Raw genomic sequence first — 19,705 nt, 5'->3', positions numbered from 1 at the left:
AATTTTAACAAATTACTTTGCTTCAATTTTTCTAATTTTTAGATAGCAGGTTTAGCTTCCATTTATCAAAGCTCCATTTGCTTCGTTAACTCGTTACAAAGCCAAACTATGCACTGGATAGGCGCACAATTGGAATCAAGAGACAAGTTTTTAAGCAAGCTAACATTTCGTCGGAACGATCAAAGGAAACGCAAAAAGAGAGGAATATCAAAGATATTGGTCTTTTTGCGGAATCCGCTAAAAATTCACAAAATAAACACTTTGACCTTGTAGTTCTCCAGTTTAGTTTTTCGATGAAATTTAAACAGAGGTTTTTTCTGATATTTCAAACATTTGATTTGCCGAAAATTTTTAACTGTAAGTTTTGCTTCCGATTTTTAATCAAAACTGATTTTGAGAACAGTTTAGATTGAACATGCAGCTGGTCACTTTCGAGTTTTTGGTTGTAAAAATTCTTTACAAAAAACTGCTCAAAAGTTTCCATGTGTTTGTCGAATAATTTTTTTAAGAACAAGATTCAGAAACTTAAAATGGAAAAACCAACAGTTTAACTAATTGATGACGTACTTCGATTATAGTTAATGAAAAAGAATGTTCATATTACGGAATTCTGAATGATCACATACATTGCCCTTTAAAGTATCTTGCAGTTCTTTGAAATCATTCATACAGTTGTCCAAAAACTGAAAATTTTTTGCCCACAGCAGGATTAAATTTTGGAATGACTTAATACCCACAAACAATCCGCGTTATTAGAAAAATTGGTAAAAAAGGGCTCATTAACTATCCCATATTGGCCAAACTGACAATTTTCAGACCTCCATAACTCATCAAAATTGCTCGCCGAAAAACATAACTATCAAAATTTGAGCTCAGAGCATCAATATTTATCAGACTGTAATACAGAACTCCCATAAAAAATTGTAGTAGGTGATAATTTCACAGCAGACAACCAGGACGTCACAATAATGAACAAAATTTTTTCATTCGTTTAATAATTTCACCAAAAGTGACTGTAAACTCCAATGGTAATGTCAAATAATTATAATATTATAAAAAACTATACAAAAATCTGACGTTCATCATTCAAAAAACCCAAAACTGGTGATTCAAGTGAAACAATTATTCTGTTATAAGTGAAATATAACATCTAGAAACATAGAAAAAGAAGCGTTGAAGCAGAAAGAAAAGAGTCGAATATTTAAAGCATTGTATATACCATGATTTTTTTCACCCAATTTTCATAAAATATTTTGAGGTAAAAACTCTTAAAAAAGAAAAACATTGGCTCATGGTCTTGTTAACACCATTTGTAAATTGAAAATAGGAAAAAGCAATCCGTTTTTAGAGTCGATCAGCAAAAGGCCTGATTCAGAGATTATTTATTTAAAACTGAACTGGAACTCACTTAATTATGAGCCCATTAAGCTATGGCTGTCTGGCAAGCGGTTTCCGAGCAAATTGCAGCGCACGTGCGATTTGAAACCGCAATTCTGTAAATCCTGGTCATCATCACTACCCGATGCGCCATAATTCTCATTATTGTTTTAGCTGCAGAGAGGCGAAGTTACCCTTTCCATAAGACGCAAAAAACCCTAAACTGCATTAACTGAAATTGTTTAGAAATGTCTACTTTTTCATGTCAATACGTTTTATCAAGACTTTTCGTTTCTGTATTATGTACACCGAAAAGAGCATATGTTTAATAACAAAAATCTCCTAACAATTACTACGCGGAAGATTTTTTCAGCGGAAATCGAATTGAGTTAGAAAACACCAACAAGTTGTTACCTTCCGGTAACAAAATTTTTGGGACGTTCATTTTACTTTTTCAATCTTTTGCTGCACGGATTAACCTCCCACAAAAAATCAGCTTCATTTTTGCGCCAAAACAGCGACTGCCACGTATAAAAAAAAAATTGTTAATTCGCAATAAGAAAACAGTTAGCTCTGAAAAAAAAGGATGACCGTTGCTGATTTTTAGGTATTTAAAGTCTTGAAAAAAAACAAGTCATCAAAGGCGAACAATAACCTACAGGAGTTTTTTAGACACATATGTTATCTTTGCGGCTCTAACTTTAAATCTACGATGTAGACAATAAGTTGACTATCATTCGAATGTCGTAGCAAAAATTGCCGCAGTGAAACTTTTGGATGAAAACCTTTAAAAGTAAGCTCAGATTTTCCGCTGATTCTTTACATAAAAAACTCTATCTAGCTATGGTTTCCAATGCAAACTTACATACAAAACTCAGATTTAGCTACGTCAGTTTCCATGGCTTATAAACGATGCGTCTTTTCTGTTATATGGCCCAAAACTGATTTTGTTTTTTGAAAATTGCATCAAAATTTTTTGATCTGATTGAATGAAATAGTTACAGCTGAAAAAAAATCAAGATTTTTTTTGAAAACGGAAGCTCAACTATTAATTTGGTAAGTTTAGGCCGTTAAACAGAAAAGAGTCTTAAGTATTCATTGATAAAAAAGGATCAAATAAACATCCTCCCCAACCCCAAAATCGACCAAGTTAAAATCCTCGACCCTAGCGTTCAATTCAAATTAAATTTGCTAAGCGCTGCGTGTAAAATGCTCTGTTCTGATTAGCGGACAATTCGAACTCAGAACCAAGTTAACATCCTCCTCCCTAAACGGGGTGGGGTAGGGGAGGAGTGAAAAAGTGTTCAGTGGGACATTGCAGAATTTGCCCTAATTTTAAGAGTGGGCTTCAACCCGGGTGTTTTCACGGTACGCAATCTAACTATCATCATGATGATTAAAAGGCACGAATTGCAAGACCAATTAAAGACAGTAGCAAAAACTTGAACGGATAGGAAACGACTTAGAACCAACAAATAGTCAAATTACAGGTCAAAAAACCTCCTTTAATGAATCCTTAAGGTCACTCGAAGGAAGAAAAAAGACCAATTACGACTTTTTGCAAGCATAAAATCAACTTGATTAGTTTTCAGTCAAACTAAATTTGCATCATAAAAATTAGCCACTTCAAACTAAACGTCCGTTTGTAAAAACGACCGCTTCGCCCTTAAGTCATCGCTGAAGCATTGAGATACGAAATCCTAAAGCATTTGAAAATGGTCAACCTGGCATTATCGGTCAATTGCATGCAAAACCCAAAGCTAATTGGCAGCAAATATCATTAAAGAAATGGCTTTTGAAATTATTTTCAGCTTGAAAAAAAGGTATTTGACCAAATTATGCTGCTGCCAATGTACTTTAAACAGATTATATGGCTCATTTATGCTAAAAACTCACTAAAAAAAAGAAAAACTCAATACTGAAAAAAGACTGAAAAAAACTGTTTTTTTTTTCTGTTTTTCAAGACAAATTTTTCTAATCAAGACAAAAACTTAGTCTATCTGGGGGCGCGTGGAGGGGAGATGTTAACTTGACCTAAAAACCTTTTGTAAGCAGTATAATGTGTTGTTAGCGCTTTTTATGTGTTGTTCACAATGGTTGGTGCAAAATTACAAAATTAAATTATATTAAAACAAGCTTAAATTTAGTTTTGCAAAACTGAAATTCAAACGCAAGAAAAACTTGAAAAGATCTTAAGATAACATCATATTCAAACCAGGATTTATAGAAAATAGAGTCTTGATTTATGGGATTATAAAGTAGTAAATGTAATCCTAAGGTGCCATCATTTTTAAAAGCAGGTTCTTTTATTGCTTTGGAAACGCTTGGAGGAGTTGAGACAAAAATAATGAACTTATAACAATTTCTGTCTGCTTTCGAGAAATGTACCATTTAAAAAAACGGTTTATGAGCCCGTAGAAGTAGGAGGAAAGGATTTTTTTCTATTACCCCACCTGCGACTTTTTACTGATAAAATTTTGGCTCACATAGTCTGATTAATACAAAGATTGACGCACGGGCTACTTAGCTCCTTCCAGAGAATTTTAGCCTTCATACCTAACATTGTAAAATCACAAGTTACACCAAAAAATGATGAATATGCGAAGTGTAGGGATAAGAAAAAAGAGCCGGTAAATTGACGGAGTAACTAAAAAAAAAAGGCTATTTCATTATTCTGTAAAATTAGGGTAAATTGAAAATATGAGAAAAGGAAAGCAATCAGATTTTTTTGTTTTCATGCAAAGCAAGTTTTGCCGAGTTAAGATCAAAACCTGCTTTTCAATAAGCTCAAATATTGGTCGAAACATTCGAGGCTTCAAATTGTCTTTTTGCTAGTTCAAAAAAGCAACTTAATTCATTCTAAGCTCACACATGAAGACAGGAAACGGATAATCAAACGGGGCAGAGCAAACTGAACTGATTAAAATTATAGTAACAAGACATCCGCAAAATTCAGTTCATTTTGTGATCTAATTAATGACATCAGAAAGACGCTAAATACTTTTGATATCAATTGATTGATATCAGCTGAAAACACATAACTCAAGTACCAAAAAATTAACGAAAATTGAAAAACAGAACACGATTAAGTTTTGATAAATCCGTTGCATAAAATATAAAGCTGGATGATTTGCATAATCAGTTGCAAAAACAAACCTGGACTTAGTGCTGATGGTCCCAGCGATCCTGTAGCAAAGCGTACAAAACTCAAACTAAATGAAATTATACGTTATTTTGTATTTCAATTAAGTTTATTTAATTAAAGCAGAATTGCAAACATTTAATTGCAAAAAGTCAGAAGGAGGTTTTTGAATTTAGTTAAACTGAATGAGTATCTTTTTTCACATTTAGTTTATCTGAAAGAAATTTTTAATATGGTGCAGATATTTTTGGAAACATTATAGATTATTTCCCACTCGGAAAAAGTACTATTTGAAATCCTTTTCAAAGGAGCTAAATCATCAAGCTCTTTGGTGGCGATACTTACCATTGCTGATTATATTTGCTTAGATACTTACTCGGGCCTGGTAAGCATGATGAACAAATACTACAGTACATGTATTTTGCTTTGATAAAAAAGCAAATGAGATCAAAGACGAACAAAACAGTTTCAACAAAATCAATATTAATTTCAATGAAAGTGTGACCTGTCTAAAAAACATCGGCGCAACGCAACTAACGCGCCAAGAACCGCGGTTTCTACGAAAAGTAAAATCATAGACTTCCCCACTAGTATTTACAATGAAAAATTTAAAATGCTTAATCTAAACAAAACTTTTTGGCTTTTTGTCAACAAACTAACATACAAATCGGTTCGATTTTTGTTCCGACTTTCGTAACGAAAGTAACGGAATATTTGTGCTCGGGTAGGTTTTTGTTCCGACTTTCGTAACGAAAGTAACGGAATATTTGTGCTCGGGTGGGTTTTTGTTCCGACTTTTGTAATGAAAGTAACGGAATATTTGTGCTCGGGGTGGGTTTTTTCTTCAGAAAAAGTTCGAGTTTTTAACTAGCCATTTTTGACGGAATTTTTTTATATCATTCAAAAAGTTGTTGTTGTCTTGAGCTTAAATTTGAAAAGATATTTCAATTTTTCATGTTATTACTGCTCCATAAAAAAGGCAGTCGGAACATTCAAGGCCTCGCCCTGATACGAGCAGTCTTGCTTTTTTTTCTTCAGACAATTTTCGGCTTTTTAACTAGCCATTGTTGACGCGTAAGCGGAGATTTATTCCGTCTTAGAAATCGCTCCAAGTTAGTTGAAGGAAGATTATTTGCCAAAATTGATATGTTAATACGAGCAAAACTTATCACTTGTATTTTAAATGGCTGGTGGGGTGATTACTTTCGCAAAATAAACCTCAAATTAGAAATAAAAATTTCATTTTTTTTCTTATGTTTAATTTTTTCATGTTATTTTTGCTCCATAGACCTTAAAAGGCAGTCGGAACATTCAGGGCTTCGCCCTGATACGAGCAATCTTGTTTAAACAAATTTTTAGCCAAAATTGTTTGTTTGGTTTCCATCGAAAAACGAGTTCTTCCGGTCCAACTTAAATTCTAAACCGTCGGTCCGCAGTTTTCTCTCTCAGTTTGTTGTTCCGACATTCGATACGAAAGTAACGGAATATTTGTGCTCGGGGTGGGTTTTTTTTCTTCAGACAAATTTCGACATTTTAACTAGCCATTTTTGATGACAATTTTTTATATCATTCAAAAGGTAATGTTGTCCTGAGCTTAAATTTGAAAAGATATTTCGCCTGTGATCGTTTTTCGTAAAATTATGGGAGTTTAAAAGTTGCCATTTTGTCCAATTTGGGACAATTAACGCGTGATATATTTCGCGCTATTAACGCGCAAGCTGAGGTTTAATCCGGCTTAAAAATCGTTCCAAATTGGTTGAAAGAAGCTTATTTGCCATAATTGGTTTCTTACAATGAGCGAAATCTTTTCTTTTGTAATTTATATGGCATGTGGGGGATGTTTTCATAAACATTTCAAATTTTAGAATTTTTGTTTTCATTTTGTTTTATTACATTTAATTTTTTTATGTTACTACTGCTCCATAAACCTTAAAAGGCAGTCGCAACATTCAGGGCTTCGCCCTGATATGAGCGTTTTTGTTATTTTTGTTTACCAGATTCGGCATTTGTCCCTGGAGCACGAATTTTTTTACCTAAATCCAGAAACTTATGTCTAAATAATCTGGCGTTTTAAGTTACAAACCAAGTTCTTATTAGGAACTTTTTATTGATACAAATGGGCATCTAAAACAACCCTATTAAAATGTTAACGCCCAATAATAGTTATTAAAATTCTTAATCCCATCTTTATGGCAACCATCAACTAAATATTTGCCCTAAATTTACATTTAGGAAAAAAAAGATATCAGCGTTTGTAAGAAGGTTATTCTGCAACCCGCCCTATTCATTCAACTGAACTCTTATTTAATTGTTTCAGCTGATAATGATCATAGCGCGAATTTGTACCTCAAAAACGGAAAAATGAAGCGCAGTTTCTTGTTATATTTGCGGCTAAGAGCATTTATTATGTGTTTTAAAGCGTGCAGATTTTTGATGTGCTGTTTACTCCAAATGATGTTAAGCCCCGTTTAAAACAGTCATAAGTCTGTCATCAGTTTTTGAAGAAAAAAAACCAAAAATCATTTAAAACGCAGAAAACAGTAATCACGATCTTTCGATTCTATTTCATTCTTTTTCCGTTTCCCTTTTTTCGCATTCAAGTTATTCAGATTTTTCAATTAGCTTCATCTTTTTATTTCTCTATAATTTCATCCGTTCAATCCCGTAATTATGCAATATGTGAAGATATATACATACAAGACTGCTTGTATCAGGGCGAGGTTTTGAATATTCCGTCTGCCTTTTAAGGTCTATGTAGCAGTAATAACATGAAAAATTAAGGGTAAAAAGTGACATATTTTTTAATTGAGAGTTTTGCAAAAATCATCCCCACACACGCCATAAAAAGTACAAAGTGATAGATTTTGCACCTAGTAACAAATCAATTATGGCAAATATACTTCCTTCAACCAATTTGGACCGATTTCCAGGACAAATTATTGCTCCGTTCACGCGTTAGTAGCGCGAAATATGTTGCGCGTTAATTGACCCAAAATGGCCAAAATGGCAATGTTTAAACCCCCATAACTTTACGAAAATTGGTCACAGGTGAAATATTTTTTCAAATTTAAGCTCTGGAGAACAATACCTTTTGAATAATATCCCGTTGAAAAAAAATCCTGTCAAAAATGAATAGTAAAAAGTCGAAACTTGTCTGAAGAAAAAAACCCACCCCGAGCACAATTATTCCGTTACTTTCGTTACAAAAGTCGGAACAATAACTTGTTTGACTATTGACCTGGTAGTTTTCGTTAAGGTTATCGATTGGTTGCGGGGACAAATGACTCAGTGTTAGAATATAATTGTTTCCAATAAGGCAGCATAAACAGGGTTAAACTTTTGAACTTTCAAATTTAAAAGGGCATAAAGTTTTCAGCAGTTTTTGCTCATACTTTTTTTGTCTATTGCAAAAACCAATTTTAATGAAACGTGTTCAAAGTTTTGCAATGGGAAGGGTGATTTCAACAAACTTTTGAATATTTCGTCGACTCTTTTCTTAGGTCGCCCAATTTAACTTTTGAAGCTGTTTTAAAACACTGGAACTTATCGTTTGAAGCTCCCCAGTGAAATATAGATCTCGTAAAAATAGTACGGAAGATTTATGAGGTGTCGAAAATTCATGAGGGGTAGGTCTACTCCAAGTCAAGCCTCCTCCTGCAAATTAAACCCGCCTCTATTTTCGACTTTAGCATTAGATCAACGAGATGAAGAAACAAAAATTACCTGTCGATGCTATTTCGAATTGTAGTATGATGACTGACAACTAAAGCCTTCCTTGTGTTAGAACCTCCGAACAATTATAATACACTTCGAATAGCCACGTCTGTTTATTAAATTAACGCACCACTGACTTTTTTATTTCCCTCAGCTACTGTTTAGCTATAGTGCATATGTTGGTACAGTGCCCTCTTTAGATCTTGGCTGAATTTGAGTAAATTTGTTCACAGAGCAAACACGTGAACTTTTTAAATCGCAGATCTAAATTAAGAAAAATTTTGCCAATTTCCACCCTGGAAAAATCAACAAAGAGGCCAAAATCAATTTGTATGTTTCGCTCCAGGTAAATTTGAATTGTTGACCTCGTTTGTTTTTTCACTATGCTGGATAGTTGTTTTTGTTTGTAGGTATTCTAAATTGAAAATGAATTTGTTCCCAGAGCTTTTTGATTGATTGAACTGCCGAGCGTCTGAAGGATTATGTTACATTTAAAAACCCGGTGGTTGTTTTCCGTTCACCATTATTCAAAAACGAATCAAATGGAAATATGAGATTATGGTATTATCGTATTTATACAAAAACAAAGGTCTTTAAGGTAATACCCCCCTCCGTTCTCCCATAAATGCTAAAAAACATGAAAATAATTTTCATTAAAAATTCATTATTTTACTAAAAAATAGAGGGCGAATGGCAAGTTACACGTGAATCGAAAACTCATCTAGTCTCCCTTACGCAAAGACAACTACAAAATTAAGAAAAAAGGATGAAAGTTGAGCTGAATTGGATAAAATTGCTTCGTTTTGGCCGGCTGCATGCTAAGCTTTAATAATCAATTTGATAATGTTTTTGGCACCAGTTTTACTAAAATGGGAAAACTCTATTTTATTCAAGTAAAAGTTGAATAAAAAAAAAACAATCAACTATAATTTATTTCAACCGATTATGATAGAATGTTAATCCATCCGTTTTTCGATATATTCCAAACCTATTGTAATTGATGACTTTTTAAACCAATTTCTAATTTATATTTTTATGACGAAAACATCTAATTAATTCGACTTTAATCAATTATCATCCCTTGTGATGGCCCATTTTGTCTTCGAGCTTGCATCCGAATTGCTCATAGCTCATGCTTTTCATGAATGTTCGCTTATGTGAAATAAGGGAAATTTATTTTTGGTTTTTTTTTTCAAATCTTTTTAACATTATAGCGATTTTATTTTTTCAATTCTTTGCAATTAAGCTGTTTCATGATAACTATTTAAGTTTTTTAACCGCAAGAATATAAGTACATTGTTTAAGTTTCGTGGTTTATTTGGCAGTTATTTTTTCAACAACCGCGAGAACCAATCAAATAAAAACTGGATCTCTATGAAACTTTTGTTTGCGGTAAGACTTTGTGTTCAGATGAGCCAAAGCGTGACAAGACATCTCACTTCTAGAGGTTCTGTTAATGTCAGAAAAAACAATGACCCATAGAATATTATTGGAATATACTTTAAGTATGAAACACTTTTGGGAATATAAGAGATTATATTTGATTATAAATAGTTTTAATTGCAAATTTTTTTGTATAAAACATAATCATCTATATTGGATTATGAAAAGCATAATCTCTTTAAAAAGATCAGAATTTTATTTGATTACAAAGGTTTTAAACGCCTAATTTTGGCAAATATTATCAAATATAGTTGTCAAAATATCACGATTCATTTAAATTGATTACTTATGCCTTAAGTTGGATGTTGACTGCCCACATCCAAGTTTGGGAAAAAATAATCGATTATAGTGAATTTGATAATATTTGCCAACATTAGGTGTTTGAAAAAATGAAATAGAAGATTTAGCATAAAAACCTGCTTTTTAAGTAAAGTTGATCTGATTTTGCGACAAGCATTCATCGTGGCAGGAAACGGAAAACACCAGGCAACCATTGATTTCTTGAACTCTAGAAATATGCTATTGCTTAGTAGCTCATTGGAGAAAATTGATACCAAAAAAGCCTAATTGCTGTTCAGTAAAAATTGTACAAAACCTTGATAGCATAGTATGACAATATGACATCAGTCACGCCTGCACTAAATGTGATTGCTTTTTATGCAGTCGGAAATTTCTAGAAATATTAAACATACAGACGAGCTGTTTCTCTTTCTCACACAGTGTATTGTGCGGGGAAGAGAAAGAGCTGACCTCCATGCTGAAACCTTCTAGAATGGTACGACTGCACCAGTAAGGTATTCTGGGTATCAATGATTTTTCATTTTCAATGAGTTTTTCGAAAAGGATTTTTTAATACGTTCCGAGAAAATTTTCTATCTTCAAACACGATTAAAATGATGAAAATCGAGCAATCGCATATCACTTCAAGAAATCAATGATTGCTTGGTTTTTTAGAGTTTGGGGTTTTCCGTTTACCACCACAATGAATGATGACATGATTTCTAATCAGCACAGCGAGGCTTAACTGAAAAAATCCGAACTGCTCTAATTTCATTTCGTACTGCAATAAAAAGCTGATTCTTAGAACACATTTCACTAATTGGGTATTTTGAGTGAAGTCTCAGATGTTGCGAATGGGGTGGGCGTTAAAGTGGAAGATGGTACATTGTGTACCGTTTTTTTCTGATTCCTTATGTTTGATTTTGAATGGTTTGATTTCTTGATTGCTAATTTCATCCCAAGGGCGAATCTAAAGATAATGCGCTGAAAAAGAATTTTTTTCAATGAAAATGAAAAATACAACACTAACCAAATTCATTTTTTGACCCGTATTTTGGAAATTTGTTTTCAATGCTTCCTACCAAAACCTACCAAACTACCTACTTGAGAACTTTGTTAAACAGCAGGCTTTCTCCATCAGATAGCTACAGATAAACTAATACTGGAAAAAAATTTAAATTTACCAAAATTTATTTTTTTAATCAAAAGACAGCCATAGTTTCTGAGTGCGAAACTCAGAAGTTTCTGAGTACCAAAGAATCTTTATCAGTAGCGGATATAGGAGTAGGGAGGGGGGGGGGGAGACTGAATCATCAAAAGTTCTCCCCTTAGGTACTTTTCTAAGACTTCCATTTTTGGCCGGCTGAAATTTTTCTCGCGCCGAAAAAGTGGAAGTCTGCGCCAAAAAGAACACAATTTTTTGGTCAAAACTGTCTAAAGGGTCTAAAAACGTTTTTTCAAAAGTTTGTCTGCGGCGCTAAAAATTTGACCAAAACAGAGTCTTTTTAGCAGGGGCGGATCGTCAAAAAATGGATATCTCAAAATAGTACAGAAGGGGGACCCTTTGGGTCGGCAGGGGTTCGAATCCCTGAAGGAGGGGGCGTCCGCTTCCCGCCCCCTTAATCTGTTGATGCTTTCAACTGATTTGGAAGAGCTCGCAAAATCAATTTGCTCGACCTAAAAAAAAGGTCGACAAAATTTTTGAAATTTTTTGAAAATCCCTCTCCCCATTCGAGAAAACACTAGATTCACCCTGAACCTTATTTGAACTTAAGGTTCTTTAATTGAATTCTAATCTTGATATTTGTAAAGCTTCGTGAGAAAAAATTAAGCTTACCGAGAAACAAAACCGGGAGGTCAATTTTTTTTTAGCAGCTATTTGGCTTTCAATGTTGAATCGCTTTTGCTCAAAAGTCAGTTTGTTTTAACGTTTCTAGAACCAAATCACGGTTTACAAACATTGACAGTCTCCGAAAAATCTTAGTTTTCTTCCGGGATATCAATACTTGAGTATCCCCTCAGCAAAAAAAAAACGAGCACGGAGCAAAACGGTCCTGGGATAAAAAAAACTCTCAATTGTAAAAAGACGGCTGGTCGGCTGTTACATCAAGGTGTACTTGGGAAAACATTAAAAGCCCTACAAAATAGTTGGTTCGATTTTGAACGTCCGTTTCTGCAAACCGGAAGCAGAAAAAAAATACAAATTCAGACAAAAAAATTGTCTGATAAGTATTGTGGCTTCACGATTATTCGTACCACATCTCAACACTAAATAACAATAATGACGTATTTGATATCCCCAACAAGGTTTTCTATTAAAATTATTTTTATCATACAAAGATGAGTGGGGTGAAAAATCAATCCATCTGTTAATGACAGACAGACAGCAAGCATCATCACATCAATTTGAGAGATGATTTGTATCCAAAGCAGGTGGCACGGAGTGAATAAAAACAGAAAATCCCTCATAAATCAAACAAAAGGGCACAAAAGGCTGAAACTAAGATCTCTTTTTTCATCGCGAAAACTATTGGAGCTCTGAGCCTCCATCAAAGAAACGAGAACAACCACAACAATAGCGAAAACAGATCAAATCTCTATCTTATTTCTTGTGAACTTCAGTTCAATAGAAATAAAATAAAGGTCATTTCAAAATAGAAAAGGATGAAAATCAAAGTGCATTTGCAGTAACATTTCAGCAATTTCTTTTCTGTCCGAAAAAGTTCAAGATGTATTACGTTTTGATGCAGTCAGTTAATTACAAAAAATTTAAACAATTTTGTGATCAAATTTTGCAGCAAAAACTAGCAGGTCGTATGTGATAAATTCAGGTCAAAACAGTACATTTTCAAAAGGAGCCATTTAAATTTAGTCGCTTACAAATCTCAATCATCGAAACCTATAAAGGTCACTTTATATAATGCTACATATAAGTGTGGAAACTGGAAAAATGAACAAAAGGACGACATGATATCATAAAAAATTTTGGTGGCTGTGATCCCCCTCGCTAAAACATGAGATCCGCCCCTGGTCGCAGCACATCACGATTCACTTTCACTTTTAAGTGAACTGTCTATTGAAAAAATGATATATTTATAGCTCCAATAGCAAAAATAAAAGCTTTGATGCACGGCTACTACAGGGCAGAAACATCCTGAAATAAACAAAAGATGAAACGAAAAACCATCTGCGTTGGTGTGGTTTAGAATGAAAATGACTTCTACCATTGTGCTACATTGTATTAATATAAGATACAGTGTGAACGATATAACGTCATTTCTGGTAGAAAAGGGTTCGAAAACCAAAACTGAAGCAGCATCAAATAAATACAAAAATAATGTAGGCATGGCTTATGACGTTGGTCAAATATTATGTCGAGACTGTCTTTTTCGTCACAGTTGACCCATTTTTAAAGAAAAATTTGTAAACTTCAGAGATCAAACAGTTGGAGAAGTCTCAAGGAACACAAGGAGCTCTTAAAATTATTTGGAAGGATCGTATACTTATCGTTATTAGAAATTTTCTGTTGGCATAGGTAATCCGGCGCACAGACAATTCAACTTGAGACTATTCAGCCAGTTTAACAAAACGCTAGATTCGAAAGAAAAAAAATCGGAATTGGAGTTATTTCTCGGCTTGTGGTCGCCGGTGGGTATACGAAATTTAAACAACCGGCTCTAAGTTTCGTATAGAGTCCTACCCTCTATTGGCAAGCTCGCAACACGTTGGAGCGACTGCGGCGGTCACTATTATTGGCTGAATTGTCTGCATACTTTTGGCTGAATTGTTTGAATTTCAAATCGGCTGAATTGTCTTTGGCCGATTTGTCTGGACGCAGTTAACCCACCCTTGAAAAAGCTAATCACAACGCATTTTATTCTTTCTGTTCACGGTTATATCAACTTAAGCGCTCAATATTTTATTCTGAGAAATATTTTAAAATGTATGCTACATATCGCCAGTTCATGAAAAAAAAGAATCAAAAAATTTAGGAGGCAGACCATCAATTAAACATTAAAAAAATGAAATAGCTTTTCAAGCAACCAAAACTGAGTACGATTTCTAATTGATTTACAAAATGGGTAGTTTATATAGTGCATTTAGACATTTTTTTGGTACATTTTGACTAAATATGAATCAAAAATAGCCGACTGGGGTGCAAATTTTACAGGCTCGTCCGACAACATTCATAAAAAAAATTCGACAATATTTTTCTTTCAAATTGCGGTTATTTTTTTGCGTTATGTGATGGGAAAAGAAAAAAAACCGTGAAAATTACTGAATTAGGCACAACTGGCAGCAGTTGACTCCGGAAGCGGAACCACGAATAAGACAATAACTTTAGAAAATTTAAATTTTTTTGACGAAAATGTTCTAAACTTTCTAAAACAATTCAATACCGAAAAAGCGATTACAGAAGCTTCCAAAACTACTTTTTTAAGATTCAAGATTAATTTTTTTCACTACAAAAATGAACAAATGTCTTTTACAAGACTTACTTACTCGCTCGCTTAACTCGCTTAAAATTAGACAAGAACTCAAAACTTCCAAAGCTTTTTTTTCTCGACACCGGGATATTTTTTGAAAAAGACTGAAAAAGTTCTTAAAATGATACAACACTCAACCCATTCTGATGATAACTTATGGTACCTGATTTCGCGTTCAACCTTTCCAAATGCAAAAATTTTCAATATGATATAACACTCAACCCATTCTGATGATAATTTGTGGTTCCTGATTTGGCGTTCAATTCTTCCGAATGTAAAAGTTTTTAATATGATATATCTATCAATCCATTTTGATGATATTTTGTGGTGCCTGATTTCGCGTTAAATCTTTCGCGTTCAAGCTACACTAAGGAACAAAATTAAGCGCAAACTCTGAATTTTTCTGTCTGAAGTGCCTGTTTTCAATGTCCAGTTTGGACAAAATTTTTTTCGAAATTCAGTAAAAGTTTTAGACATACCAAGAGCAAATGATCAAAGCTACCCTCTATGAAACGATCAAAATTTGTTCTCAAAGATCAATGTAATGCGGGTCTGAAAATTTCAGACTTACTCATCTGCACTAAAATATTCAATTTGCGTGAAAAAACAAAAAAGAGCCTAGTTTAGTAAAATTTTCTCACTGATTATTTCAAATTTCTCGTTGAGAATGTTTCACGTCAGATAAACAAACTTTTTACTTCGATAAGAGTTCACTACGATACAAAATTCAGTGCAGGTAAATAAATCTGGAATTTTCAGACTCGGATTATATTGGTTAGTCTTTGACACCAAAAAATGATAGTTTCATAGAGGGTAGCTCTGATCATTTGCTCTTGTTCTACATAAAATTTTACTGACTTTCGAAGGGAATGATGTCCAAAATAGACATCGAAAACAGGCATTCTAGAAATAAAAAATTGAATTTGTGCTTACATTTTTCCACTAGTTTATTTCGCTCAATATCTCCGAGAAAAACGTGATGTACTTGAAGCAAAAAGTATTTACAGGTCAAAAAGTTAGCAAAGTTTGGTTTATCAAAAAACAAGCTCATTGTTCATGCATGATCGAGAAGTTTTTATCGTCATATCACACTTGATCCGCTTTATCTGAAATCGCGGAGTTCTTTCAGGGTGATAGTATCTCCTGTTCGAATGTGCTAGGACTAGTGATGCCCATTGAGAAATTCAAAATGAACTATTTTATGTTTTCATTCAAATGTAATTCAAATTCAATTAATTACAATTCAAGTCAAATTGTTTAAAATATCAACTCAAGTCTAAAATTAGCTATGCTCGGTGTGACACCTCCCACCAAGTAAAAACTGAGTTGAGAAAAAATTAAATAATTGAAAACAATATGTAACAATTTAAATAAGAACTAAATTAACACCAAAAAAGTGTTAAGGCGTTAAAAAAGGCTCAAAACAATTGTTTTATTCGTAATTGGATATCTCTGATGAAAAACAAAAAATTAATGGCTACTTGGACGATGCTTCAATATTGATTGAGAGGCTCCGCAATACTTTTTAATGAGTAAATAATTTCGATTTTTTTTGTCTAAAAGCAGTTTTCTTACCCCTCTTCTTTGGAATTTGGAACGGGGGAGCCTGTTTGTTGTCCCCTTGCACACCTGTGACCGAACTCACATCAAAGTAACTCAATCGCCTCTGGGCCATCCCGCCCAAAGAAGAAATCAAACTTGATGGCGACAGAGACGAAGATGCAACCCCACCTCCTATGACGTCATTGCTGTTCTGGCAGGGGAAAGGAGAGGGCGTGGGGGAGGGGGAGTTAGCTATGTTGCGACTGGGGGGAGTAACACTTTGAAGGGGAAGGGCGTTGGCTGCGAGAGAATAGCGACGATTTGCCCGGTTGCTCATAGTTGTAACACGCCACCGACTTCAGTTCTCACGTCAAGTAAATTCGGAAACTGAACTGATCAAAATTAACCGATTTGCAAATTAACCGAAATAGTCGAAGAGCTGTTTAATTCTAAAAGAAAATCTGCATATAAATGAGCATTGTGTCGATAAATAATTTCGAGAAGGTAAGTTATTCTAAAACCCAAATTTTTAAGCAATATATGTTAATGATGTTTTTTTGAAGCTTTCAGAATTTTAAGTTTTTTAATGAACTGAATTGATGGTTAGTAAAGATAAAATCGGCAAAAAACGCTGGAAGATTCAATTATAAGAATAAGAAATTTTCAATTATGAAAAAGACCCCAAAATATTGCCTGTCAAGCTGCTGAAACTTCAATGAAATTTGCTTAAATAAATAAAATCTAGCGCGATAAAAAAAACGAGCACAATTAAATCAAATAGTTACCTGATTTCCTACAGGTATGGACAAAACTAATGACCTTATAAGAGTTTAGCAAAGGAAAATTTTTGAAAAAAAAAATAGAAAAAAAATTGAAAGTTCACCGTGTTTTTGGCGTTTTACCGAAAATCGAGAGAAAAGAGTAATTCTAATTAAAATTGACAAAGGCTAAAGGTGAATATGTGTCGAGTATCAAACGAATTGTTCGCTGGTAAGGGAATTTGTAAGAGTAAAAAATACTAAAAGAAGACAAGAGGATGACCAAATTGTACTGACGCAATTTATTTTCTCATTTTCAGGCGAATTGAAACCACGTGTTTCACATTTACAATCGAAACAATAAAATTTTTGCGTAATCATAAAGATAAAAATCCCTTTTTTTGAAATTTTGAAGTTACGCGTAATATATTATAGCGTCCGGGAAACTAAACAAAAAATATCTGTAGAAAAATAATCAAAATCTTTTACAGCAAATTGCAAAAAGAGAAAAAATGATATCCTCTGACGCGCAATTTTTTTCAACTCCTCCTTCTGCTGTACTGTTTCGCTTCCAATTTTCATTTTTTTAAAAAAAAAAGGAATTAAAGTAGGAATTAAAAAAGTTATTCCCAGAATAAAAGCCGAGCTACATATATTTCTACATATACTTAATACTGATTCGAAAAACTGATTTACAACAAATTGCCCCTCACCCCTCGCTAAGCCATCACTTCTATAAAGTGTGTCAATGCGCCATTAAAAGCAAACATATCATCTTCTGCTTGGTATGAAAATAGGGTGGTACAGATCTCTCCCGTTGGTACAAAATGGAAACGAAGGCAATTGTGATAATCTTTTTTCAATTATTTCAATTTCTAATTTGATTTTAAAGCTTTTTGAAGGTTACTAAAAGAAGGACTTTGTATTCATATGTATAGAGCTGCAGTCACTTTGTGTAAACTGTCAAAGAAATTACCGCTAAAAGAAGATTAGAAAAGCTTGAGAACAAAAGTAATCAGCTCACATCAAGCAAAAAGAAAACAAATTCAACCAAATCATAACGAAATAAATCTCCAAACGAAAAAAAAACTAAGAAGCATTAAAATGCGTACAAAAGTGCATGGAAATAGTCCGACGAATTAAAATGATTGAAAAAATTAACTCTCCAAATTTTCAAAGAAAAATTGGCTGATAGCAATTTTCATTCAATGATTCAAAATGCCTTTTGAAATTCAAACAAGCAGCAGATTTCTTTAAAAATGGTTTTCAGAGACTAAAACATTTTTGCGGTTAGGTTATATCTATCTATTCTTTTTTAAGAGCCCTGCTATATTTTCAGCAATGCCGACCTGTTAGCTCGCAATCACTAAAAAGCACGAACTTCATTTTGTAACAATGAGATCATATACATTTTTAAAATCATTACAATTATTATTTCAAATGAAAATCAATAATGCAGAAATTTTTGTACAAATTGACAATAACCCAAAAAGTTTGAGGAAAGAGTACCTGAAAAAATGTCTAGAAATCCCATCTGACTAATTGGAATATTGGCGTCATCCAAAAGACTACTGCCGATAACTGCCGAAATTATTTGATGAAAAATGTGATGATGTAATTACCGCAACAATACAAATAACAAAAAGTTTTGTTGTTTTTTTTAGCTTTCAGTTACAATAGCTTATTGAATTGGTAAATCGAAAACTTTTTAGCTTTTTTTAACCAAGGCTAGGTTAATTGGGATAATTAAATGAATGAATGAACACGGCAAAAAAGTTGCGTCAGAGAAACATAAAGAGATGAAAATTTCAAAAAAGCGCTCAATTGCTCAACTCATTTAGTTTTTTTTTCACACCTTTTGACGGAAGAAAAATTGTGATGATAAAATCACCGCAACGAAACTAATAGCAAAAAAATTCCAATAATTGTTTTTTTGTCAGTTACATTTTTTAATGAAACGACAAATCGAAAATATTTTGGATTTTTCAATCAATGCTTTTTTTAATTGGTTCAACCTTTTGAATGAATGAAGACAGCGAAGTACTCAAAAACAAATTGCATAAGAGTAAAATCAAGGATGAAAGCTGTAAAAAATTTTTACTCAGTTGGTCAACTCAATCATCGGTTTTGATGAGAGAAGAGAAAAAAACTTAACCGGTTGCTAAATAGCACAGAAAACTCCAAGCAAATGAAAAAAAAAATGAAAAAGTTTATTCATATTTTCAAAAATTTTGCCATTTATTCAACGTGATGCGATAAGAGGAGAGGCGGAAACCTAGAATTTTAGTAAATAAATCACGCAAAACAAACAGTGAATAACTTTTATTGCAAAGAAACGCTGAATGAAACTTGAAAAAAAAAGTACAACTAAGTTTGTCGAGTTGAAAACCCGTATAAAATTAATTTTGACTAAAACGCAAATATTTTAATCTTGTTTTCACGACACTGATACAACTAGTTGACAATTTTCTAAGGTCGTTCGAAGCTTAATTTAAAAAGTTTCAATATCATATACCACTCAAACAATTTTATTGATTACATGTGACAGTTACTGTTGCGTAGAAAAAATTTAAAAACCTAAAATATATCCAAAAACAAAAATCCTCCCCACTTACAGTGGTCGGAACAAAAAAACTTATAGAACAATTGTAGCAAAAAAAATTCAAAAACCATTAGTTTCTTACTGGTAGAGAAAAGCAGCGATACCAAATACACAAAAAATCAATTGAAAAAACAATTAAAATTGTTTTGATGCAGATAAACAGATTGTTGATTCGGCTTAGAAGAAGATGAAATATTATTTGTTTTAGAAGTGGTTTGTTTTTTATTCAGACATTTTTTGGCTTTTTGGTTAATTACTTTTGATGAAATTGTTTTCATAATATCTGAAAACTCAAACGTTTTGAATTGCAAAATTCAATGAACAAAAAACTTTCTATTTTCCGACAATTTATTCAAAAAAG

At 33.2% G+C, this 19,705-nt stretch overlaps 1 protein-coding gene across 1 annotated transcript in view; it reads right to left on the bottom strand.

Annotated features, from left to right (window-relative positions):
- The window catches only part of LOC134851937 (double C2-like domain-containing protein alpha), a 49,370-nt gene extending 32,974 nt beyond the window's left edge, over positions 1-16,396 (bottom strand). Inside the window, 2 exon segments of the mRNA XM_063868212.1 lie at positions 4,534-4,563; positions 16,018-16,396. Coding sequence (XP_063724282.1) covers positions 4,534-4,563; positions 16,018-16,321 — 334 coding nt within the window. The 5' untranslated portion in view covers positions 16,322-16,396.
- Positions 16,397-19,705: the final 3,309 nt, after the last annotated feature.

This window comes from Symsagittifera roscoffensis, chromosome 7, assembly GCF_963678635.1.
Source record: "Symsagittifera roscoffensis chromosome 7, txSymRosc1.1, whole genome shotgun sequence".
Lineage (NCBI taxonomy): Eukaryota > Metazoa > Xenacoelomorpha > Acoela > Convolutidae > Symsagittifera > Symsagittifera roscoffensis.
Note: the sequence above shows the minus strand (reverse complement) of the source record. Positions and strands in the feature narration are given on the sequence as shown.